The sequence below is a fragment of the Cetorhinus maximus genome, chromosome 27, assembly GCF_964194155.1.
Source record: "Cetorhinus maximus chromosome 27, sCetMax3.hap1.1, whole genome shotgun sequence".
NCBI lineage: Eukaryota > Metazoa > Chordata > Chondrichthyes > Lamniformes > Cetorhinidae > Cetorhinus > Cetorhinus maximus.
Window position 1 is genome coordinate 22,422,081 of NC_135905.1, and position 26,971 is coordinate 22,449,051.

General features: G+C 45.8%; 1 protein-coding gene across 1 annotated transcript in view; it reads right to left on the bottom strand.

Moving 5' to 3' along the window:
* The window catches only part of LOC144668716 (glutamate receptor ionotropic, delta-1-like), a 621,802-nt gene that overhangs the window by 12,324 nt on the left and 582,507 nt on the right, over positions 1-26,971 (bottom strand). The window contains exon 6 of the mRNA XM_078531049.1: positions 830-1,003. Within this exon, the coding sequence (XP_078387175.1) occupies positions 830-1,003 (174 nt within the window). The remainder of the gene's footprint in view (positions 1-829; positions 1,004-26,971) is intronic.

Genomic DNA, 26,971 nt, shown 5'->3' on the forward strand with positions numbered 1-26,971 from the left:
CGGAACCATCCAAAGTTTCCGACTTTAACTCGGAGTATTGGATGGTTCCCAGCGCAGGGTAATTGCCCAGCAGAGGTTAAGGCTTCCTGGGCAATTCCCACCTAGCTGTCGCCTGGAGACTTCCAAAGTATTCCCCTATCGCATCTTCCAGGACACCACCAGGGTTTGACCCTGCAGAGAATGTGAAACCTGGACCAATGTTTCGGGCAGGTGACCTTTCATCGAAACGACTGGAAGGTCATTGACCCGAAACATTAACTCTGTTTCTCTTTACACAGACGGTGCCAGAGCTGCTGAGTATTTCCAGTATTTCCGGCCTCTACATCTAAATGAGCAAATCCCTGTTTGATAATAAAAACCTTGATGATTTAAGATTTAAAATCTAGTTGTTCCTTTGATTCTTTATTCGTGCTTTTACGACAATGGTCAAATGTGACAATATCTTCATCTGAAGATGAACTGGCACCTCCTCATGTTACAGACTATTACATCCTCGACAGGACAGACATATTTCCAAGATGTTATTGCACTCAGCAATGAAAACCAGGGTACAATTACTATTGCACGCCTTATTGAATCATTCTGAATCTATTTTCTGCTTTGAATGACACACCAGCGGCACAGGGTGACTGGAACAGCTGATGCCCACGATATTGCTCACAAAGAAAACCACTTCTTTCACAGGCGGAAGTAAATCCAATGGATCCCAGAGAATGCAAAGCCCCAGCGCATTCCTGCAGCTGCTTAAGTGTAAACTGCTGCAACGTGTTCAGAGGGACCTGTGGAAGTTTCAAGCAGAAGTTTTATTTAGTTTCTGTCACTTACAGACCTGTAGGGTTTGCAAGTAGCCTTCCTGTGGGTCGCACAGCAGTGAGGAAATGCGATGGTTGTTCCTCATGCATCGGCGGTTGGGGTCCTTGGAGGTCGGAAAGATCTGTCGCACCACTGTCATACGTCCCAGTGCACTGTGAACAAGCTCCAGAATCTCCGAGTCACTGATTTCCTGTTAATTCCAAATTACACAATACATTCAGTCAGATTACGTTCTTAGATGAGAACATCCAAAAGTACAGCATTTGCTTTCCTATGTATACTGACGACATCCAGCTGCACCTCACCACCTCTACTGGCTGCTCCATTGTTGCTAGATTATCAGAGCACTTGTCAGACATCCAGTACTGGCTGGATCAGCAGAAATTTCCTCCAATTAAATACCGGGAAGTTTAAAGCCATTGTTTTTGGTCCCCATTCCAAACCCCATTCACTGGCTTCCAACTCCATCCCCTCCCTGGGCAACTGTCTGAGACTAAACCAGCTCACCTGCAACCTTAGTGTCATATCTGACCCCAAATAAGCTTCTGGTCACATATATACACCATCAATAAGAGCACCTATTCCCAGCGCCCGAACATCATCCCAGATTTGTACAAAGGGCAGTAGCGGGCGGGCCAAAGGGGGGAAACATCCTGCCCCCAAATTTAGCGACGCCTCCCTCGTATGCCTCCTGGACGCAGTGGAGGCCCAACGTGATGTCCTCTACCCTCGCTCTGGGTGAAGGCCAGCAAGCAAGGTCACCAATCCAGCATGGGAGGTGGTGGTCAGCGCCAACAGCCTGCAAAAGAGGACAGCCACCCAGTGCCAAAAGAGGATGAAAGATCCCCATCCGTTCCCCCAGGGTAAGTCACTCTTCTCATCACTCCCAACTCGCACACTCACAAACCCATCACACATCCACAGGGCCCTCACTCACGGCCGGTTCGAGAGACATCACCATTCACTCTCTCATACACACCTTCATCTGCCCTGTGGATTGTGTCCTCATCCTGTCCATGGCACCACTCACCACCCACACGTGCCAGGCATTCTTCTCATCTGGCCTGGCAGGTGTCCTACTTACACTCTCTCCATCTCTATTCATGCAGGACAAGCTGGCACACAACAAGAGGGAGAGATCACAGACCAGAGGAGGAATGGCTGGCATCAAGGTCCTCACAGACTTTGAAAACAGAGCCATCCAGCTGGCCGGTGAGGATCTGGACCGTTCCTGTGCTGACGGTGAGGTCGGTGCTGCTCTGCCAAGTGAGGAGGCAGGAGTGCAACATCCATCAGACAATCATGCTGTGAGTAAGTTCCCCTGTTCCACAGTCCCCTGCTATGCACTAATTATCTTTCCTCGCTTTCGCAGGCACATCTGGGAAGCAGCTGAAGGGGTCCTCGAGCCAGGTCCTCGACTCAAGCCCTGAAGACACCTCGGAACAAGAATCTGATGACACCCTAATTGATGACACCCTAATTGAAGACCCCCACAGCACTCACCAGCACCCTCCACCAGTGCAGAGACACACACCTTGGTGGGTCCTAGTTCTGGAATAGCCTCGGGTTCATAATCTGGTGAGCACATCGCACTGTCTGATCCACAGCAGGCAGCGGCAGGGACTTCCCAGGTCCCCGGCACTCGGGAGGCTGCTGGAGGCCAGAGGTCTGCTGAGTCCGAGTCAGATGACAAGCCTCTGGACTCGGTCATGTCACAGTTGCTGAAGCTGCAAAGGCAAGCTCGGGGACATCAGGAAGGGATGTCCACTGCACCCCTCAGATTGCAAGGCACGATGGAGGAGTCCATCCGCCCTCAGCTTTAGGTGACTGCACCAGCATATCAACACACCGAGGCCAATATTGGTGGGATGGCGGCCACCATGGAGACCTTGGTCCAGGGCATTGGCCCTGCAATGCAGCGTGGGCTGAACTCTATCGCTGATGCCATATTTGGCCTCCAAACAGTGTCAACATGAGAGGGATGCGGGGCAGCTCGATCTGACTCCAGCTACACCTTCTCCTCAAGGAGTCAGCCAGGAGCACTCGGGCACCCATAGGGAGGAGAGTCAGTAGGTGCACACTCTGGGCCCATCCATCCAGGTGACTCTGGGAGTGACCGGCCCAACCGAATCCCCTCTTTCTGTGACCCCAGCAGCTCCAGCTCCACAGGCCCAGGAGGGTGCCACTGCCACACAGCAGGACCCCGAAAGCAGGCCGGAGCCCTCCAGGTCTCGGCCCTCCAGAGGGCACCCTCAAAGATCATCACTGACAGGGCTTCACAGTCAGCACGCTGCCTCCACCTCCGCTGTGGATGTCCGAGGAGCACCAAGACGTAGTGGCAGGGTTAGGAAGATTAAGAAGATGTAACTCTTTTCGAGTCAAAACAATAAACTAAATTAACTCAATAAGGGATAAATCAGGCACAGCCCCTAAGTCAGGTCAGCTGTAAAACAGTTGCACAGCCTGGGCACGGGTGTAAATCACTTGTACATAATGTTTACTCTTGTAAATAATTTCCCAAGAATGTCTCCCTGCCTATGGCTCCTTGTTCTGATGAGCAGTGTTCGTGTCACTCAGATGTGAAACCTTTCTGCACAAGGTAAAGGCAGGTGTCTCAGTCCAGGGCCTCTTCCCTGTGTCTGTGCAGCCTTCAGACCAAAGTGATGGTCCAGCCTCACACTCCCTGGACACATTACTGATACCTGCACCTCGATGGTGCTGGTCATTGCTGCCAGAATGTCGTGGGCAGGCGTAACAGAGTTCTCTCATTCTCTTCGTGTGCTCTCAGCACCTTTAAAGGTGGGGCTGGCCCCCATCTCATCAGCATCTGTGACCAGTGATGCTGTGCTCCTGAAGGGGACAGGTGCTGAAGGCTGACAAAGGATCAGATGCATTTAAAGTTTCACGGCTGCGTCTCTACGATATGACCCTGGTCACAGAGCGCAAGTGAGCTGCCCTCAGCCAGACAGGAGTCGGACATTCACAGAGGCTATGTGAAGATCTATGGAGTGTCCTCACTACATGTCATCATCATCCTCCTGGAACCTAGCGACTATTAGGGCCTTTGCTGTGTCTCCATGACATGAGCCTGAGCACTGAGAGTATGTGCGCTGCCATCAGCCACACAGGAGTTAAACGTTCACAGATGCAAGGTGAGGATGTCAGGACTGTCCTCACTGCATCTCATCATCATCCACCATGAATCCTGCGGCTATGAGACCTCCTGACTGCCTGCCTCACTGGCCAGTGCGATGGCCTCATCACCGTCATCCCCTTCGACATCCTCCTCATCGGAGGAGACGTGCAGCTCTTCCATCTCCTCCTCAACCAGGACCTCCCCCCGTTGCAGCGCCAGGTTGTGTAGCGTGCAGCAAGTGACGATGATGCGCGACACCCTCGGTGGACTGTATCACAGAGATGTGCAAGAACTATAGAGCGGTGATATTGGAGGACTTGAATTATCCAAGTATTGAATGGGATACTGTTAGAGTAAAGGGTAAGCTAGCTATGATTTTCCAAAATTCCTTAGATTCGGGGACAGTCCTATCAGATTGGAAGTTGGCAAATGTTACACTGCTTTTCAAAAAGGAGGGAGAGAGAAAACAGGGAATTACAGGCCAGTTAGTCTAACATCAGTTGTTGGGAAAATGCTGGAATCTATCATGAAGGAAGTCTTAATAATGCACTTTAAAGGCACAGAGTGATTAGAACAAGGCAGCATGGTGTTACTAAAGGGAAATTCTGTTTGACAAATTTATTAGAGTTTTTTGAGGATCTAACTCGTGAGGTAGATAAAGGTGAAGCAGGAGATGAATAATGAATTTTCAAAAGGCATTCGATAGGGCATAAACGGGACTTCTTCAAGTTGGCAGGCAGTGAATAGTGGAGTGTCGCAAGGATCAGTGCTGGGGCCTCAGTTATTTACAATCCAAATTAATTACTCAGATGAAGAGACAGAGAGTAATGTATCTAAGTTTGCTGATGGTGCAAAGCTAGGTGGAAAGGTAAGCTGTGGGGAGGACACAGAGGGGCTGCAAAGAGATATAGACAGGATCGGTGAGTGGGCAACAAGATGACAGAAGGGGTATAAAGTGGGGAAGTGTGAAGTTATTCACTTTGGTGGTAAGAATAGGAAAGCAGGATATTTTTTAAAAGGTGAGAAACTTGTAAGTGTTGATGTTCAAAGAGATTTGGGTGTGCTTATAAAAGAAATACAGAAAGTTAGCATGCAGGTGCAGCAAGCAATTAGAAAGGCAAATAACATGTTGGTCTTTATTGCAAGGGGATTGGAGTACAAGATTTAAAAAGTCCTGCTACAGTTGTACAGGGTTTTGGTGAGACCACATCTGGAATACCATGTGCAGTTTTGGTCTCCACATTTAAGAAAGGATATGCTCGCATTGGAGACCATACAGCGAAGGTTCACTAAATTGGTCCCTGGGATGAGAGGATTGTCCGATGATGAGAGACTGAGTAAATTGGGCTTAGATGCTCTGGAGTTTCGAAGAATGAGAGGCAATTTCATTAAAATCTGCAAAATCCTAAAGGGGTTGACAAGGTAGATCCTGAGAGATTGTCTCCTCTGCTCGGGGAATCTAAAACACGGGGCCAGTCCCAGGATAAGGGGGTGATCGTTTAGGACTGAGATGAGGAGAAATTACTTCACTCAAAGGGTTGTGAATCTTTGGGATTCTCTACCCCAGAGGGTTGTGGATGCTCCATCGTTGAATACATTTAAGGCTGGGACAGATTTTTGGTCTCAGGGAATTAAAGGGTATGGGAATCGGGAAGGAAGTGGGGTTGAAGCCCAAGATCAGTGATGATTGTATTGAATGGGGGAGCTCGATGGACCCACTGGCTCTTATTTATTGTGATTTTGTAAGGAGGGAGAGGAATTTTTGTGTTCAAGAGAACTTCCCTGATCAGTACATCCTCATCCCAACAAGAAAGGGGGTGTTAGTCAATATAGTGCTGGGAATTGAAGTGGGCCAAGTAGACCAAGTTGCTGTGGGCAACATTTGGGTAAGAGTGATCATCATATAATGGGGCAGAACATTATGGTTCCCCCCGCTGGTGGGCTTGAAGGCGACGGTGGGGGCCTGTAAAATCCTGGATGGCCTTCCCACTGCCCTCCTGCCCGCTTCCAACCATCATAGTTTTACCAGGGGTGGGCGAAGCCGAGGGCAGCCACTTAATAGTCACTTAAAGGCTGCTTTGCATCAGGCCTCAATTTTGAGACCGATGGGAGAAGCTCAGGGGCAGTGGGGAACCCAGGAGGTCACCCGGCTTGGCCCTCGGTGGGTAGGGTGGGCGATGCCTCCTTCAAGTACCCCCTTTCCACATGGGGCGCTCCCTCCAAGGTATGCCCCCTGCGGATACTCCTTTATCCATGGGACCCTCATCAAGACCCTACCTCCCTCTCCCCGCAATGAGACCCCCACACTCAGCTGGTCCTGGAATCCAGGACTTGAGATTCTGGGGACTGCCTGTAGTCCCAATTCTGGCTACCGCTGCCGCTGGTGCTGCTGGGGTGACAAAGCTGCCAGCCAATCAAATTGGCCAGCAGTTCTCCGAGGCGGAACTTCCACCTGACTGAGGGGCAAAGTCCCGTCTCCAGCCAATCAACGCCTCTTGGAGGATGAGGAAGATTAGAGGTTCTGACGAAACCAAAAAAAGGAAGGTTTACAATGCATGTCAGGTGAGTTCCTCAAGTGAAAATCAGGTCAAGTACAATAGGTTGAGAGGGGAGATGAAGAGGAAAATAAGACTGGCAAAGAGGGAGTATGGAAATAGAATAGCAGGCGACATTAAAGGGAATTCAAAAATCTTCTACCAGCCTGTAAATAGTGAGCGGTAGTAAGGGGTGGAGTGGGTCCAATTAGGGACAAAGAGGGTGATATATGTTTAGAGGCGCAGGATAAGATTCGGATACTTAACAAGTACTTTTTATTGGTGATTACTAAGGAGCAGGAATATGACAAAATATCACCAGAAGCAGAAATAGTGGAGGCAATGGATGTTATGAAAATTGAAAGGGAGGAGAAACTGGAAAGGCTGGCTATGCTTAGAGTAGATAAGTCACCTTGCCCGGGTGGCTTGCATTCCAGGTTGCTGAAGGAAGTGGGGGGAGGGAGATAGTGGAGGAGTTTGCCTTAATTTTTCAAGCTTCCCGATTTATGGAGGAGGTGCCAGAGGATTGGAGAGTGCCAAATGTAACATCCTTATTTAAGAAAGCACAGTCCTAGCAACTACAGGCCAGTTAGTCTAACATCGGTAGTGGTAAGATTTTGGAATCCTTAATCAGGGAATAAACCAACAGGCACTTGGACAGGTTTGATGCAATTAAAGAGAGCCTGCATGGATTTGTAAAAGGCAGACTGTGCTTGACCAATCAAAGTGGATTTTTTGATGAAATAGCAGAGAAGGTTGATGAAGGGATGCAGTAGATGTTGACTATATAGATTTGAAGAAAGCGTTTGATATTGTACCATCTCGGCCTCCTCCTGAGGTCCCCAGCATCGCTGATGCCAGTTTTCAGCCAATTTGATTCACTCCACATGATATCAAGAAACGGCTGAAGGCACTGGATACTGCAAAGGCTATGGGCCCTGACAAGATTCTGGCAATAGTACTGAAGACTTGTGCTCACGAACTTGCTGTGTCCCTAGCCAAGCTGTCCCAGTACAGCTACAACACTGGCATCTATCCAGCTATGTGGAAAATTGCCCAGGTATGTCCTGTACACAAAAAGCAGGACAAATCCAACCCAGCCAATTACTGCCCCATCAGTCTACTCTCGGTCATCAGGAAAGTGATGGAGGGGATCATCAACAGTGTTATCAAGTGGCACTTGCTTAACAATAACCTGCTCACTGTTGCTCAGTTTGGCTTCCGCCAGGGTCACTCAGTTCCTGACCTCATCACAGCCTTGGTTCAAACATGGACAAAAGAGCTGAACACCAGAGGTGAGGTGAGATTGGCTGCCCTTGACAGCAAGGCTGGACTTGGCTGAGTGTGACATCAAGGAGCCCTAGCAAAACTGGAGTCAATGGGAATCAGGGGGAAAACTCTTCACTGGTTGGAGTCATACCTAGCACAAAGGAAGATAGTTGTGGTTGTTGGAGGTCAATCATCTCAGCTCCAGGACATCACTGCAGGAGTTCCTCAGGGTAGTGTCCTAGGCCCAACCGCCTTCAGCTGCTTCATCAATGACCTTCCCTCCATCATAAGGTCAGAAGTGGGGATGTTCGCTGATGATTGCAGAATGTTCAGCACCATTCGCGACTCCTCAGATACTGAAGCAGTTCATGTCCAAATCCAGCAAGACCTGGATAATATCCAGGCTTGGGCTGACATGTGGCAAGTAACATTCACGCCACACAAATGCCAGGCAATGACCTTCTCCGGCAAGAGAGAATCTGCCCCTTGAGGTTCAATGACATTACCATCACTGAATCCCCCACTATCAACGCCTTGGGGGTTACCATTGACCAGAAACTGAACTGGACTAGCCATAGAAATACTGTGGCTACAAGAGGTCAGAGGCTAGGAATCCTGTGGTGCATAATTCACCTCCTGATTCCCCAAAGCCTGTCCAACACCTACAAGGCACAGGTCAGGAGTGTGATGGAATAGTCTCGGCTTGCACTGGGTGAGTGCAGCTTCCACAACACTCAAGAAGCTCGATACCATCTGGAACAAAACAGCCTGCTTGATTGGCACCACATCCACAAACATTCACTCCCTCCACCACTGACGCACAGTAACAGCAGTGTGTACCATTTCCAAGATGCATTGCAGGAACTCACCAAGGCTCCTTAGGCAGCACCTTCCAAACCCATGGCCACTACCAGCTAGAAGAACAAGGGCAGCAGATAGATGGGAACACCACCACCTGGAAGTCCCCCGCCAAGCCACTCACCATCCTGGCTAGGAAATATATCGCCGTTCCTTCACTGTCACTGGGTCAAAATGCTGGAACTCCCTCCCTAACAGCACTGTGGGTGCACCTACACCACATGGACTGCAGTGGTTCAAGAAGGCAGCTCACCACCACCTTCTCGAGGGGCAATTAGGGCTGGGCAATAAATGTTGGCCCAGCCAATGAAGCCCACATCCCGTGAATGAATAAAAAAAACATTAAAAGCTGGTTATCAAAATTGAGGCTTATGATTTAGGAGGGTCAATGTGCATTTGGATAAAAAAAACTTGGCTTAAGGATAGAAAGCAGTGAGCGTAGTAAATGGTTGCTTTTCAGACTGGAGGGTGGTAGACAGTGGGTGTTCCACAAGTGCCAGTGCAAGGACCCCCTTTTTTTTAGTGATATATGAATGACTTGGAATACGGAGTAAAATTTCAAAATTCGCCGATGATACTAAACTTGGAGGGGTGGCAAACCGGGAGGGTAATACAAATCCTGGGCAAGGGCTGCAGCGGGAACAAACGTGAAGAAGAACTCTTTACGCAGCGAGTGGTAATGACCGTGGAACTCGCTGCCCACCAGGGTGGTGGAAGCTGAAATCATCAATGGTTTCAAAAGGAGACTGGGTGGGCACTTGAAGGAAGTAAACCTCCAGGACTGCTGGGGTCGAGATGGGGAGTGGCACTGGCTGGGTTGTTCTGCAGGGAGCCGGCACAGACTCGATGGGCTGAATGACCTCCTTCTGCGCTGGAAACGACTCTATAACTTTGCCCCTGTCTCAGCTCGTCTGCTGCTCAAACCCTCATTTGTGCCTTTGTGATCTTCCGGCTTAACTATTCCAACGTGCCCTGTTCAAGTTTCAAAGTGCCGGGTTGGGAGCACAAAATGGAGCTGATTTGGGCATTTAATTCCAGAATAACACCAAAGTCTCTGAATTGTTTCAAGGGTTTACTGCATCATTCCAGGGTTTGAAGAGATACTCATTGGGGTAGTTACAGCGTCCACACAGATGTCACTTTGTAAATATCTCGAATCCCAGCTGGATTCTGTGTTAGCCTGTGAGTGGATCCTAGAGAATCAGAACCTGAGCAAAGAAGTTGTTTTTTTTTGAGAGAGTGAAGTGGGTTTCCTGGTTGACATAATCTTTTGGAGCACATTCAGTCTTGATGTTTTCCAGCACTGCAAACAGTTTCAATCACCCATGGACTTGAGAACAGTCAGCCAAAGTCTTCATGATAGGAATCTGTCATGAATTTTGAATACCTTTGACCCCTTTTTCATCAGGGAAGCATAAGATGTCCTTTGATCTGAAGTTCAAAGGGGCTCCTTGTAACTATCAAATATTGATGGGTGTTTCAGGGCAATAAGTGTTATTTACTTGGTGTTTTAACGTGTGAAAACGCTGAATATTTCCCCCACATGAACAGATCTATATGATTGCCTGGAATATGATCCTATATAAATTCTGTGAATTCTCACTCGCCCACTTTATCAGAGGAGCTTCATCCAACTGGGGTTTGTGGGGAGTCGGAGCCTGTCCCGACAGGCAATGGGCACGATTATCATTAAAAGGGGAAAGTACTTTCAGGGCAACAACTTTCTTCCCAGCCCAGAGTCGGAATCGGGTTTCCTTCCCCTTTACTGGCACACCAGGGACATAAGTTGTGACCAATATCCCACAGCAACTTCAATACAAGTAGCAGGATTTGGAATTTAAAAGGGCCTCACAACAGGGGTGAGCAGTTTGTTTTATGCAGTGTTAGGCAGCTCCAGAATAGCTGAGGGGAGTTTGAAGTCAGAACCCAGCTGTTCCATTGTGCTCTGGGAGAACTTCTCCACAACTTCACCGCTTCTCGACTTAATTTCTCCATTGCTCTTCTCGCTGGCCTACCTGCCAATACCCTACATAAAGTTCAACTCATCCAGTACTGTGTTGCTCATCTTCTATCCCACACTCCTGCTCAGCATATCTTCTCTGTCTTCACCAACATCCATTGGTTTCTCTTCCCTCCGTCATTCGTCAAAATCATAATTCTCATTTCCCCAACTCTCTACAGTCTTATCCCAGCTGGCTCTGTAATCTTTGCCAGCCCTACATTCCAGCAAATTATCTTTTCCAGCTCTGGCTATTTCTGTCTCCTCCCTTTATGCCATGATTCAGTGGTAGACTCTTCACCACCTGATGCCTCTGACCTTTGAAATCTCTTCCTAAACCCTTTCACCATACTTGATCCACACAATAAGAACCCACTTCTTTGAGCACACCTTCAAGGTTACTTGCCACCTATTAGCCCAAGCTTGAATGTTGTCCAGATCTTGCTGCATGTAGGCACAAATGGTTCATTATCTGAGGAATTGCAAATGGAACCGAACACTTTGCAATGATCAGTGAACATCCCCACTTCTGACCTTGTGATGGAGGGAAGGTGACTGATGAAGCAGTTGAAGATGGATGGGCCCAAGGCACTGTCCTGAGGAACTCCTGCCGTGATGCCCTGGAGCTGAGATGATTAGCCTCTAACAACCACCTTCCTTTATGCTAGGTATGACTCCAACCAGTGAAGAGTTTTCCCCCTGATTCCCTTGGTTGCAGGAGGGGCAGGACTGGCAGCTCAATGTTCCGGGGTTCCGTTGTTTCAGAGGTGATAGAGGGGGAGGGATGAAAGGGGGAGGAGTGGCATTACTAGTCAGGGAAAATATCATAACTGTGCGTAGACAGGACAGCCCAGAGGGCTCGTCTACAGAGGCCATATGGGTGGAGCTGAGGAATGGGAAAGGTGTGACCACACTAATAGGGTTGTATTATAGACCACCCAATAGTCAGAGAGAATTGGAGGAGCAAATCTGTAGAGAGATAGCAGACCGATGTGAGAAACAGAAAGTTGTGATAGTAGGAGATTTTAACTTTCCACATATTGACTGGGACTTCCATACTGTAAAAGGGCTGGATGGCTTGGAGTTTGTCAAATGTGTTCAGGAAAGTTTTCTAAATCAATATATAGAGGTACCAACGAGAGAGGCTGCAATACTTGATCTCCTATTAGGGAACCAGACAGGTCAGGTGACAGAAGTATGTGTAGGCGAACATTTTGGGTCCAGTGACCACAATGTCATTAGTTTTAAGTTAATTATAGATAAGGATAGGTCTGGTCCTCGAGTTGAGATTCTAAATTGGAGAAAGGCCAATTTTGTGGAAATGAGAAAGGATCTAGGAAGAATGGATTGGGCTAAGTTGTTTTCTGGCAAGGATGTGTTCAGTAAGTGGAAGGCATTCAAAGGCGAAATTTTGAGAGTGCAGAGTTTGCATGTTCCAGTCAGGATTAAAGGCAAAGTTAACAGGCAGAGGGAACCTTGGTTTTCAAGGGATATTGGCAATCTGGTTAAGAAGAAGAGAGAGGTGTATAGCAGCTATAGGCAACAAGGAGCAAATGAGGTACTTGTAGAGTATAGAAAATGTAAGAAAATACTAAAAAAAGGAAATCAGGAAGGCAAAAAGACATGAGGTTGCTTTGGCAGATAATGTGAAGGTAAACCCGAAGGGTTTCTACAAGTATATTAAGAGTAAAAGGATAGTAAGGGACACAATTGGTCCCCTTGAAGATCAGAGTGGTCGTCAATGTGTGGAGCCTCACGAGATGGGGGGAGATCTTAAACAGTTTTTTTGCATCAGTATTTACTCAGGAAACTGGCATAGTGTATAAGGAAGGAAGGGAAACAAGCAGTAGTGTCATGGAACATATAGAGATTAAAGAGGAGGAGGTGCTTGCTGCCTTACAGCGAATAAAGGTAGATAAATCCTCCGGGCCTGACATGATATTCCCTCGGACCTTGAGGGAGACTAGTGTAGAAATTGCAGGGGCCCTGGCAGAAATATTTAAAATGTCCTTAGCCACGGGTGAGGTGCCGGAGGATTGGAGGGTAGCTCATGTTGTTCCGTTGTTTAAAAAAGGCTCCAAAAGTAAACCAGGTAATTACAGGTCAGTGAGCCTGTGGTTGATTGCTTCTCAGACTGGAGGTCTGTGACTAGTGGTGTGCCTCAGGGATCTGTGCTGGGACCATTGTTGTTTGTTGTCTATATCAATGATTTGGATGATAACGTGGTGAATTGGATCAGCAAGTTTGCTGATGACACTAAGATTGGAGGCGTTGTGGACAGCAAGGAAGGCTTTCAAAGCTTGCAGAGAGATCTGGACCAACTGGAAAAATGGGCCAAAAAATGGCAGATGGAATTTAATGCGGAAAAGTGTGAGGTGTTACATTTTGGAAGGTCAAACCAAGGTAGGACATACACAGTAAATGGTAGGGCACTGAGGAGTGCGGAGGAACAAAGGGATCTGGGAGTTCAGATACATAATTTCCTGAAAGTGGCGTCACAGGTAGACAAGGTTGTAAAGAAAGCTTTTGGCATACTGGCCTTCATAAATCAAAGTATTGAGTATAGGAGTTGGGATGTTATGGTGAGGTTGTATAAAACATTGGTGAGGCCAACTTTGGAGTATTGTGTGCAGTTCTGGTCGCCTAACTACAGGAAGGATATCAGTAAGATTGAGAGAGTGCAGAGAAGATTTACTAGGATGTTGCCGGGTCTTAAGGAGTTGAGTTACAGGGAAAGATTAAATAGGTTAGGACTTTATTCCTTGGAGTGTAGAAGAATGAGGGGAGATTTGATAGAAGTTTACAAAATTATGAGGGGTATAGACAGAGTAAATGCGAGTAGGCTCTTTCCACTTAGATTAGGAGAGATAAACATGAGAGGACATGGCTTTAGGGTGAAAGGGGAAAGGTTTAGGGGGAACATTAGGGGGAACTTCTTCACTCAGAGAGTGGTGAGAGTGTGGAACGAGCTACCATCTGACGTGGTAAATGAGGGCTCACTCTTAAGTTTTAAGAATAAATTGGATAGATACATGGATGGGAGAGGTCTGGAGGGTTATGGACTAGGTGCAGGTCATTGGGACTAGTGGAATAATATTTCGGCACAGACTAGAAGGACTGAATGGCCTGTTTTCTGTGCTGCAGTGTTCTATGGTTCTATGGTTCCCAATGTTTTCAATCTTACGAGGGCTAGTTTGATACAACTAACTCAGTGGTTGCACAGGCACTTCAGATGGCAGTTAAGAATCTATCACATTGGTGTGGGACTGGAGTCACATAAAGGCAGGTAGGTAAGGGTGGCAGGTTTCCTTTCCTAAAGGACATTAGTGAACCAGTTGGATTTTAAGTGAATCGGAAAGCTTCATTGTCACTTTTAGTGATACTATTTCTTCCAGATTTTTTCTTAATATATCATGTGGGATTTAAATTTCCTTTCTCTAGATTATTAATCAGGGACTCTGGAACGCCAGTTCGGTAACATAACCATTACACAACAGTACCTAGGTTTAACTGTCCATTGAAGCAGAAAGAGAGAAGTTCGATACATTTTTTTCAATGGAGATAGTCAATAGAACACGGGGCGCTTTACCACAAGTGAAGACTGAGGCAGATTTGACAACACAATTTAAGGAAGAACTAGGTAAGTATTTGTGGTAATCTGAGGTGCAACACACCTTTAAGAGAACGTGAGCAGATTGACCACTTGACTGTAAGACCCAATAGCTGTGTAGCACGGGCTACCATGTTAATGTTAGTCTAGAGTAGGGTCTGGTTGGAGAAGCACACATCATGTATGTGCTCTGTTGTTTGTGTAGATAAATAGCATGTGCTTCACCTCATATTGGTCTCTGCGTCTGCAGTATATGGGTAATCGACTCACCCGCCGATGGATTAGTGTGGAACCGGGTCACGAGCAAAGCAACCCCCCACACCCCCCCAGTAGAATATAACAGCCGGCGACGAGGCAAAACGTGACCAGTCGACGACACCAAGGAAAGCCACAAAAACTCAACTGTAGTGAATCAGCCCTGCTCTGCAGGCCGATTTTAAGTACAGCCCTCACCATAGTCTTCAAAGTTATCTCCCTCCGGTATGCCACAATTTGGCCGGATCGAACTGTTTGACCAGACCGCCGATGACTGGTCACATTATATTGAACGCCTCGCGTTTTTCTTTTTGACCAATGACATATCGGGGGAGGAGAAGAGGCGAGCGACCCTCTTATCGACATGTGGCAGTAAAACATACGGCCTAATTCACAGTCTAATGGCCCCCAACACCCCAGATTCCAAGAGCTTTGATGAGTTGGTGAATCTTGTGAAAAGCCACTTTCAGTCGAAACTCTTGGTAACAACGCAGCGTTTTAAATTCACTTCAATATGTCGAACCCCTGGAGAGACAGCCGCTTGCTATGTAGCAGCCTCGAAACAGCTGACAGAGCACTGAGAGTCCGAAATGTCAATTAATGACATGTTCAGAGACTAATTATTATTATGTGGGGTTAATGAAGACGTCATTCAAAAAAAGGTTGATGCCAGAAACAAATTTAGACTTCAGCAAGGCGCTGGAGTTGGTGCTCGCCATGGAGATGCAGTCAGGGATTCAGAAGCAACCAAGGGAGCACAAAATGGCGCCGTCCATCACGTCGGGAGGGAGGCACCGGTTAGAAATGGCGCGGAAACGCAGGGCTCCACAGAAAGGCAGGAAACAGCCACCATTAACAGACCAGCAAAAAGCAATGGCTTAATGGATAAAAACCACATTAATAACGGCAGAATTGGAACCAGGAAGCCTAAAAACGAGTGACAATTTAAAAGAACCGAGTGTTTCTACTGCCTTCGCAATGGGCACATTGTGCGATATTGTAAAAAAAAGATTGAGGACAAATTTCAAACAAAAAGGCAGAAGTTGTGAAATTTATAGAATGGAGGAACCAGAAGAAACAGAGTCAGATATTTACCAGCTAAACAACTTAAAAATGGGTAAAACAGAACCAATCTATGTGACAGTAAAAGTCAACAGAAAACCCATTCGAATGGAGGTGGATACAGGGGTATCCAGGACAGTTACAGGGAAACACACGTTTAAGTATCTGAATGGAGGAGGCCACTCACTAAAGCTGAAAAACTCAGACACTAAATTAAAGACACGTACCGGCAAAGACATACAGGTAAGAGGTATATGCAAGGTTCTAGTACAATATGGAAGCCAGTCTGCTAACCTAGCCCTGGTAGTGGTAGCAGGGGAGGGTCCAAGTCAACTTGGTCGGAACTGGCTTAAGGAAATAAAGTCGGAGTGGACCGAGAGATTTTAACTCAGAACGAAAGATCTGCAAGAATTATTACAGAAACATGCCTCTGCGTCAGGGAAGAGCTCGGGAAGGTTCAGGGGCTGCAAGCTAAAGTCCAAGTAGATCCTGGAGCAACCCCCAGATATTTGAAGGTGAGGTCAGTCCCCTATGGATTACAAAAAAAAAAGTGGATATTGAATTAGACAGGCTGGAAAGGTTGGGAGTCTTACAACCTGTGCAATTTTCCAAATGGGCAGCAGCCATAATTCCAGCACTGAAGCCTGACCAGAGTGCGCGAATATGCGGGGACGACAAGTTGACCATTAACAAAGTGGCCAGACTAGACAGGCACCCTCTACCGAAAACTGATGAATTGTACTTCAAGCTGTCAGGGGGAACCGCATATACAAAACTCGACATGAGCCACGCTTACCAGCAAGTCAAACTAGAAAAACCCTCTCGGGGTTTGGTTACATCAACACACATAGCAGGGGGTTACATCAGTAACCAGGTTACCCTTCGCCAGGTTACCCTTCGGAGTCTCATTGGCATGCGCCATTTTCCAACAGACTATGGAAAATTTGCTCCAAGTTCTACCCCATGTTGTGGTTTATCTCGATGATGCCCTAGTAACAGGACTAACTGATGAAGAGCACCTGGCTAACTTGGAAGAGGTATTGAAGCATCCCTCACCTCTCACTTGAAAAGGGAAAAATGTATCTTACAAGCAAAAGAAGTGGTTTGCCTGTGTCATAGGGTCGACTCGCGGGGCCCCCTCACCCAGTAGAAGACAAAGTGAGAGCTACTCGTGAGGTGCCGGCTCCAAAAAATGCCCAGAACTCAAGTCCTTCTCGGGAATGGTTAACTACGATGGTTGTTTTTTTTCCCAAATTTGTCAACAGTACTGGCTCCATTATGCGGGATACTCAAGAAAAATCACAGGTGGCCTTGGCAAGCTCCACAATGCATCCCCTTTACGGAGTAGGGGCAGTACTCCCCCACTGGATGGTGGGTGACTCCGAACGGCCCATTGGTTGTGTCTCAAGAACACAGAACGAAGGTGCTCACAAATAGAGAAAGAAGGCTTATCCATTGTATTTGGCGTTAAGAAATTCCACCAATACATCCACGGTCGCCACTTCACCATCGTATCCAATCACAAGCCACTTCTATTCTTGTTTGGGGAAGATAAGGCATAACCCCCAACTGCCTCTGCACGCATCCAAAGGTGGGCACTCACTCTAGCTGCTTATGAATATACTTTTATCAACCGGCCGGGAAGACATTGCAAATGCAGACATGCTGAGCCGATTACCTCTAAAGGACAGCAATGTTAACGTCCCAATTCCCCAAGAGCTTGCCTTGCTATTAACCTTTCTGGATTCATCACCAGTGAATGCCAAACAGATCAGGGAATGGACAGACCGCAATCCAGTTTTGTCTCATGTCTGGGAACAAGTCTCGCAGGGATGGTTTAACGAGCCAAAGTCGGATGAAATGAAGCCCTATTTTAACAGGAGAACGAGCTCACCTGCCAGGATGGCATCTTACTGTGGGGAGCGAGAGTCACTGTGCCTCCCAGAGGAAGACAACCATTATTGACAGAATTACATAACCCTCACCCTGGCATTTCTAGAATGAAAATGTTGGCGCGCAGCTACTTATGGTGGCCAGGGATGGACACTGAGATCGAACACTTGGTCAAGAGCTGCATGATATGCCAACAGATGCAGAAAGTGCCTCCTTCTGCTCCACTGCATCCTTGGGAATGGCCAGGAAAGCCATGGGTCCTCCTCCACGTTGACTATGTGGGGCCTTTCTTAGGCACAATGTTCCCCTGTCTTGTCGGCGCTCACTCCAAACGGATGGGTGTATATAAGGTGAGATCACCTGCATCTGCTGCCACCAGAGACAGGCTGCATCATAGTTTTGCGATGCACGGGTTACCGGAGATAATAGTGGCTGATAATGGAACAGCATTTCACCAGCGGGGAATTCCAAAGATTTACAAGTCTCAATGGCATAACACATGCCAAGACCTCACCATACCACCCTGCATCCAATGGGTTGGCCGAGAGGGCAGTCCAGACCTTCAAGGCCAGAATGAAAAAACTAGAAGGGGAGCCTATAGCAATGAATTTATCGCGTTTCCTGATCAGCTATAGGACTGTGCCACATACAACCACTAGTATCGCCCCCCGCAGAGTTATTAATGAAGAGATGCCTCAGGACAGGTTTGAGCCTCCTGAGGCTGAATTTATGGGGGAAGGTAGAGAGAAGTCAGGAGGCCCAGAAAAGTGAACACGATTACCACAGTCGTGAAAGAAACTTCACTGTAGGAGAAGCAGTTTTTGCAAAGAACTTTGGAGATGGGCCCAAATGGCTGTCAGGTGAAGTCAGTGCAGTGACGAGACCCTTTCCTACCACATATCGGTTGAAGATTGGATAATCAGGAGACATGGAGATCACCTCAGGAAAAGAGAAACAGATCCACAAGAAAAAGCGCGCCAAACATTCCCGTTGGAGTTGACACCACAGGTAGAAGGAACTCCTCTTGCTTTGGAAGTGCCTGTAGAACCCGTTGAGCCTGAGAGAGTCGAAGAGGCAAACTTGCAGGTTCCTACTGGGGAGCCTAGCGGATAGATAACTCCTGAGTGGGAGGCCTCAGATAAACCATCTGAAGTTGTAGAACTACAAGGGTCGACACGTTTGAAGAAGCCTCCTGAGAGACAGAATTTGTAAATAGTTTATTTCTGTAAATAGTTAATATATTGTAAAATATACCTTCAAGTAAAGGGGGAGGGATGTGGTAATCTGATGTGTAATACACCTTTAAGAGAATGTGAGCAGGTCTAACCACGTGACTGTATGATCCAATAGCTGAGTAGCACAGGCTACAATGTTAATGTTAGTCTAGAATAGGGACTGGTTGGAGAAGCACACATCGTGTATGTGCTCTGTTGTTTGTGTAAATAAATCGCATGTGCTTCATTTCATATTGGTCTCTGCGTCTGCAGTATATGGGTAATCGACTCACCTGCCGACAGGTAAGTGCGCAACCGGTTCACAAGCAAAATGACCCCCGCGCCCCCCTCCCAAGTAGAATATAACAGTATTGGAACAAAAGTTTAAAAAAAGCAAAGAGATGAGAAAGCAAGAGGAGTAATGTCTGTTCTGGATGAAGATTGAACACACGGTGCAATCAAGCAAATGGTTTTGCTCTGAGCTGAAAGGAGCTGGGGATTGAAAAATAAAACAGAATCTCCCAAAGTTAATTTATTAAAAATTAATGAGCTTAAGCTGACAAAAACTTGTTTAACAGTGAAAGGTCAATGCATCCCTAATGTGCAGGCCTGTTAGCAGCTTCTGAGTAAGTTCAATACCATCACAGCTCTTTACTATGCACGACTTTACCTACATTTAGCAGAATTGAATTTGACAGACTGGCTAGGTGAATCTTTCTAGTTCATTTCCTATTCTGTTCAGTCAATTACATGCTCGTCTTGCTTTTTCTTAAATAAAAGTACTTATTGGGGCCTTATAACTGGACTGGTAGGCTCATTTTAGCACTTGTTGTGGGGGGGGGTCTCAGGTACTGTGCATCATGAAACAGGCTCAGGTTTGCTTTTAATAAGTATTGATTAATAGATTATAATCAGGAAATCAATTAGAACGCCAGATATTTAACAAGGCGGTGAGACGGCTGAAGAAGTTGAATACTCTGATGATTTGCTAGTGTTGGTTACTTATATACTAATTTGGGCTGAATTGGGAAACAATAGATTTTATGCTCAGTTAGGTGCTTAATACTGAACTTCTGTCTGTGACATGGAATCACTCCAGCAGTAAATATCTAGCTCCAATGAGCTAAAAAACACAAACTGATCCAATTATTGCTGGTAGCTTAGAATACCCTAAAAAAGGAAAAAAAAAACATCATTTTTCTTTTTACGAATCATGAAACTTCTGTATATTAATGTTCAGTGAGACTTGGGTGTATTCGCACAAGAAAGTCAGAAAGTTAGCATGCAGATGCAGCAAGCAAATGCAGCAAGTGGCATGTTGGCCTTCGTTGCTAGGGGATTGGGGTACAAGAATAAGGAAGTCTTGCCACAGTTGTACAGGGCTCTGGTGAGACCACTCCGAGAGTACTGTGTGCAGTTTTGGTCTACATATTTAAGAAGGATGTACTTGCATTGGAGGCAGTGCAGTGAAGGCTCACTGGGTAGGTTCCTGGAAAGAGAGGACAATCCTATGTTGAGAGGCTGAGTAAATTGGGCCTATACTGTTTTGGAGTTGAGAAGAACGAGAGGCGATTTAATTGAAACATACAGATTCTGAAGGGGCTTGACAGAATTGTTACCGAAGGGTTCTTTCCCTTTGCTGGGGAATCTGGAACACAGGGGACAGTCTCACTCAATAGAGCGTATACCTCCATCGCGCTGTGTTAGCTCATCACTATTACAATTATGCAATTCTTCCTTGAGGCTTTTCCCTGCCTGGTTGATGATCTGTGACTGCAAAGCTGAAAAAAGATTTTTTTTTATTAAGAGCTTCTATCTCAGAGGGGGCTTCAGGCCGATCCATAACCAACAACCTGCTCTGAAAATTCTGCGCACATTATGACATCTGTGACAAATTCCACCACAGCGTCTAAGACTATCCTCAACATTCTAAATAAAACAATCCACAAATTTGACTAAAGGTCAATTCGCCTCCTCTTCCAACGCTAACGGATCCTTTAAAAAAATTTCAGAATCTGGATCCGGATCTGTATCTTTGCCAAAAACTAATTCGTTCTTCCTTGGGCCATACCCTATCTGTGTACCCAGTTTCATTGAAATTTATCCATTAGTTCTTGAGATATACTGTTTAGAGAATAACAGGGATGAAAACATGACCTCTACCCACCTTCAATGGCACAGTTAATAAGGGGTAGAGTGTTTAGGACTGAGATGAGGAGGAATTTTTTTCACTCAGAGTTGCGAATCTTTGCAATTGTCTACTCCAGAGAGTTTTGCATGCTCAACCATGAGCATGTTTAAGGTTGAGGTGGACAGAAATTTGTTGTCTCAGGGAATTAAGGGATATGGGGAATAGGTGGTAAAGTGAAATTGAGGCAGATGATTTATTGCATTTGTATGGTCTATTCCAGTCCCCTTTTCTTATATGTAGCTTCCCTCAATGTTCCAATATTATTCCTCCTTTACATTAATAAAAAAGGAACCATGCTTGGAGCACAGTGGAATCCTCCGACGGTCAGTTCTGGTTTTATTTTATGGAGTAGATAGGATTCCCAATGTGTGATCAATATTTATGTTGTCCTGATCCATGCCAAGGCATCACACTAAACAATAAGTTCCAGTGGAGGTGTTGGTTTGTGATACATGGCAACAGAAACTAATTAAGCTGTGTGGTGGTTCTGTGGCTTTTCTCAGTGGAAACTGTGAAACATCAATATCTGCACCATTCTGTATAAAATCCCAAGTGTATCTAGAGATGTGATTTAAAAAAAAAATATTTACGGGATTTGGGCTTCGCTGGCTGGGCCAGCATTTATTGCCTATCCCTAGCTGCCCTTGAGAAGGTGGTGGTGAGCTGCCTTCTTGAACCGCTGCAGTCCATGTAGTGTAGGTACACCCACAGTGCTGTTAGGGAGGGAGTTCTAGGATTTTGACCCAGTGACAGTGAGGGAATGGCGATATATTTCCAAGTCAGGATGGTGAGTGGCTTGGAGGGGAACTTCCAGGTGGTGGTGTTCCCATGTATCTGCTGCCCTTGTCCTTCTAGAAGGTAGTGGCTGTGGGTTTGGAAGATGCTGTCTAAGGAGCCTTGGTGAGTTTCTGTAGTGCATCTTGTAGATGGTATACACTGCTGCTACTGTGCGCTGGTGTTAGAGGGAGTGAATGTTTGTGGATGTGGTGCCAATCAAGCTGGCTGCTTTGTCCTGTACAGTGTCAAGCTTCTTGAGTGTTGTGGGAGCTGCACTCATCCAGGCAAGTGGAGAGTATTCCATCACACTCCTGACTTGTGGCTTGTCGATGATGGACAGATTTTGGGGAGTCAAGAGGTGAGTTATTCGTCACAGGATTCCCAGCCTCTGACCTGCTCTTGTAGCCGCAGTATTTATATGGCTAGTTCAGTTCAGTTTCTGGTCAATGATAACCCCCAGGATGTTGATGGTGGGGGATTCAGTGATGGTACTGCCATTGAATGTCGAGAGGCTATCGTTAGGCTCTCCCCTGCCGGAGATGGTCAATTCCTGACACTTGTGTGGCACGAATGTTACTTGCCGCTTGTTAGCCCAAGCCTGGACATTGTCCAGGTCTTGCTGCATTTTGACACGGACTCCTTCATTATCTGAGGAGTCGCAAATGATGTTGAACAGTGTGCAATCATCAGCGAATATGCCCACTTCTGACCTTGTGAAGAAGGAAGGACATTGATGAAGCAGCTGATGATGGTTGGGCTGAGGACACCACCCTGAGGAACTCCTGCGGTGATGTCCTGGAGCTGAGATGACTGACCCCCAACAACCACAACCATCTTCCTTTGTGCTAGGTATGACTCCAACCAGTGGAGAGTTTTCCCCTCGATTCCCATTGTCTCCAGTTTTGCTAGGGCCCCTTGATGCCACACCCGGTCAAATGCTTCCTCAATGTCAAGGGAAGTCACTCTGCGAATATACATCCATGCTAGCAGGAGTCCTAAAAGGGGAGGAATTGGAAAAATAAAAGGGGACACTCCAAATGGAATTGGAACAGAGGCCAGTGAGAGTACAAAAGGGAAAAATTGCTCACACAAAGCATTAAAAATAAGTTGCTTCCTTTTGTGACATTTGTCACCACTTCAGAGTAATTCATTGTCTGTGAAGCACTTTGAGGCCTTTCACAGATGTGATAAAGAGCCAATAAATGCGAGTCAGTCTCTCTTTTCTACTTCCCCAATGCTGGTGATAAATGCCAGAGATGAATAACCATATTGTACTTTCTTAACATGGAAATATAAACAGAATATACGCTGGAAGATAATCATTTTGTTGGAGTTTCACAGCTTATGCCAGGATTATTTGCAGTAATGTGCTATAAAGCTCCATCTACCCTACATTAACAGTGTGCTTTAAAATCAAACTGGAGTTTCCACTGTCAGCAAAGGAGTTCTGTGTCTCACACTACCATTCTCATAAATCTGAGTGAGATCATTAGTTTAATGTTAAATAGCATTATCTCAGTGCTCAATATTGACTGAATCGAGGCTGCTTGAACTCATTTATCTTCTAGCTTGTTTGTTTGATGGGTCATAAATCGGATTCACAATGTCATAATTGCCTCCAGCATGTGTATTTACCCAACGCCTCACAACTTGTTGCTGATGAAACTGCCCCACTATATTAATGGCCAGAATGAGAACAAGGGAATGATTATATCACAGAACGTCCATGATGTTTTTATACATCAGAACCAATCACACTGAATATGTTAAGGATATTGTTATAAATGGGAAACTTACAAGGGAGGCTCCACATCTTAGATCATGTTAGATCATGAACTCTCTCCTCCAACCCCACCCCCTTTCCGATTCCCCCCCCTCCTTTTTTTCCAATAATTTATATAGATTTTTCTTTTCCCACCTATTTCCATTATTTTTAAATGTATTTCCATCCATTGTTTTATCTCTACCTTTTAGCCTTTTTTGATTCCTTCCCTTCACCCCCACTAGGGCTATCTGTACCTTGCTTGTCCTGCTTTCTACCCTTAATTAGCACATTCCTTAGATAATATCACCACCTTCAACACCTCTTTGCTCTTTTGTCTGTGACGTCTTTTGGTTATCTGCACCTATCACTGGCCCTCTATCCAGCTCTACTTGTCCCACCCCCTCCCCCTTAAACCATCTTATATTTCACCTCTCTTCTATTTTTACTTAGTTCTGCTGAAGGGTCAATAGGACTCGAAACATTAACTGTGTTCCTCTCCGCAGATGCTGCCAGACCTGCTGAGTTTTTCCAGGTATTTTTGTTTTTGTTTTGGATTTCCAGCATCCGCAGTTTTTTGCTTTTATTTTAGGCCCCACATCTTGCTTCACTACTTTATGAAACACTCCATTCCTTTTTGGAAGGTCGAGGGGTGATCTAATTGTTGCCTTTAAAATGATGAAGAGATTCAATAGGCTACACACAGAGAATAATTTCTATAGGTTACAAATGGCAGTGACTCTGGTTAGATCCCATTGGCACCCTGCTAGTGACTCCTTGCCATTTTGACACAGCTCATTCACAAGCCACACTTTGCTTTATTTTGCTTTCATCAATTTTCAATCCATCTTAGCAGCTTGTCTTCTTATCCTGTAACACAGCATCCCCATTGAATCTGCTTTCACCATTCTTCCAGGCAGTGCACAGTGGATTGTAACAACACACAGCGTAAAAATATCTCATCTCCCTGCTGCAACTTCTGCCAATTATCTTAAATCGGCACCTTCTGGTGACCAACCCTCCTGCCAATTGGAACGGCGTCTGTCAAAGCTTCATATCATGTTGAAAGCTCAGTTTTGTCTCCCCTTAACCTCCTCTGTTCTACCACTTCTCCAGTCTCTCCATATAACTAACCTCGTTATCCCTGGAATATATTTCAGTAAATCTCCTCCGTGCCCTCTCCAAAGCCTTGAATTCTTTTTTAAAAGCGTGCCGCCAAGAAGACATGGACTGGAGTGCGACATAAATCGGACAGGAGGGTGACGTGATCTTGGGCTGCATCAATTTTCATTGAGATTGTGTTCGAACTTCAGGAACATCGAAGCACTGTCTTCCATACCCCCAAACCAATGACTGCTACATAATTAGCATAAGGACAAAATAAACACTTTTCGAGCCCACAGATCCATAACTGAAAGTAAAGCTCTTGTTATGTGTTAGGGCGTTGATCTTCAAGCTGTGAAAGTATTCAGTGCTAGTGGGAGGCTGCAGTATCTTGTAGAGCTGTTTAGTTTACATTACATGAGGGATACTAATGTGCCAGTGGGAGCAGACACTACAAGTGCAATCACAGTTCATTGACACAACTTAACATTTGCACATATGTTGCTCTTTGTAATCTAACCATTTAGAAGGAGTATTAGAATGGCAGCGGTTGAGAACTGGTGTCGGAGGGAGGGCATCAGATTTCTGAGGCATTGGGACCGGTTCTGCAGAAGGTGGGATGTGCACAAGATGGACAGGCTACATCTTAGCAGGGCCAGGACTAAGATCCTCGCAGGGAGATTCACAACGGCTGTTCGGGAGTGTTTAAACTAGATTGACAGGGGGTTGGGTCCTCAGGAGCTCAGATTTGAGGGCAGCCAAACTGGTAAAAGTAGAAAAAGTAGAAAGCAAAAACAGAAGACAGATAACGCATCAAAAGGGATCAGAATAGAGAATAACGTTAAAAAGCAGAGTTAAAGGCACTCTCTGAATGCATGTAGCATTCACAAAAAGGTTGACGATTTGGATGCACAAATTGAGGTATGATTTATTTGCCACATAGGAGATGTGGCTAAAGGGTGATCGAGATTGGCTATGATGGATTGGGAAAATACACCAAAAGATTTGACTGTCGACAGGCTATAGCCAGTATTTGAAGAAATACTACACAGCCGACAGCAGATACACATTCCTCTAAGGCACAAACGCCCAAAGGGAGAGGTAAATCAACCGTGGCTAACGAAAGAAGTTAAAGATTGTATTAATCAAAGGAAGTGGCTTACAAGGATGACAGAAAATGTGTTAAACCTGAGGACTGGGAGCAATTTAGAACCTGGCAAAGGAGGAGCAACTGATGAAGAAAGGGAAAAGAGAATATGAATGCAAACTAGTGAGGAACATAAAGACGGACTGTAAAAGTTTACTGAAGTACGTGAAAAGGAAAAGATTAGTTAGGACAAATGTGGGCCCATTACAGGTGGGGACAGGAGAATTTATATTGGAGAACAGGGAAATGGCAGAGAAACTATACAATTACTTTGCATCTCTCTTCATGGAAGAAGATACAGAAAATCTCCCAGAAACACTCGGCGACCAAGGGACTTGTGAAACTGAGGAATTAAAAGAAATTAGTAATGAGGCATTTCTTGAAAAGTTAACTGGATTGAAGGTGGATAAGTCCTCTGGGCCAGACGAGCTTCATCCCAGAGTGTTGAAGGAGGAGAGATAATAGATGGTTATCTTTCAAAATTCTATAGGTTCTGGAAAGGTTCCTGTGGACGGGAAAGTAGCAAATGTAAACCCACTATTTAAAAAGGGAGAAAAAGGGAGAAAAAGGGAGAATGGGGAACCACAGGCCTGTTAGTCTGACATCAGTAGTAGGGAAAATGTTAGAATCTATTATAAAGGATGTGATAATTGGACATCTAGAAAGGAATGGTAAAATTGGGCAGAGTCAACATGGATTTATGAAAGGGAAATCATGTTTGACAAATTTATTGGAGTTTTTTGAGGATATTCCTTTAGCATAGATAAAGGAGAGCCAGTGGTGTATTTGGATTTTCAGAAGGCTTTTGATAAGGTCCCACACTGGAGGGTTAGTAAATAGTGAATGGGCTAGAACACGGCAGGTGGAATATAATGTGAATAAGTGTGAAGTTATTCACTTTGGTAGAAAGAACAGAAAGGCAGAATATTTCTTAAATGGTGAGAGGTTGGGAAGTGTGGGTGTCCAAAGGGACCTGGGTGTCCTTGTCCATGAGTCACTAAAAGCTAGCATGCAGATGCAGCAAGCAATAGGAAGGTAAATTGTATGGTGGCCTTCATTGCAAGGGGATTTGAATGCAGGAGTAAGGATATCTTGCTACAGTTATATAGGGCCTTGGTGAGACCTCACCTGGAGTGTTGTGCAGTTTTAGTCCCCTTATCTAAGGAAGGAGATGCTTGCCATAGAGGGAGTGCAATGGAGGTTCACCTGATTAATCCCTGGGATGGCGGGACTGTCGTATAAAGAGAGATTGAGGAGACTGTGTCTGTATTCCTTAGAATTTCGAAGAATGAGGGGGTGACCTCATTGAAACTTAGAAAATACTTACAGGACGTGACAGGGTGGATG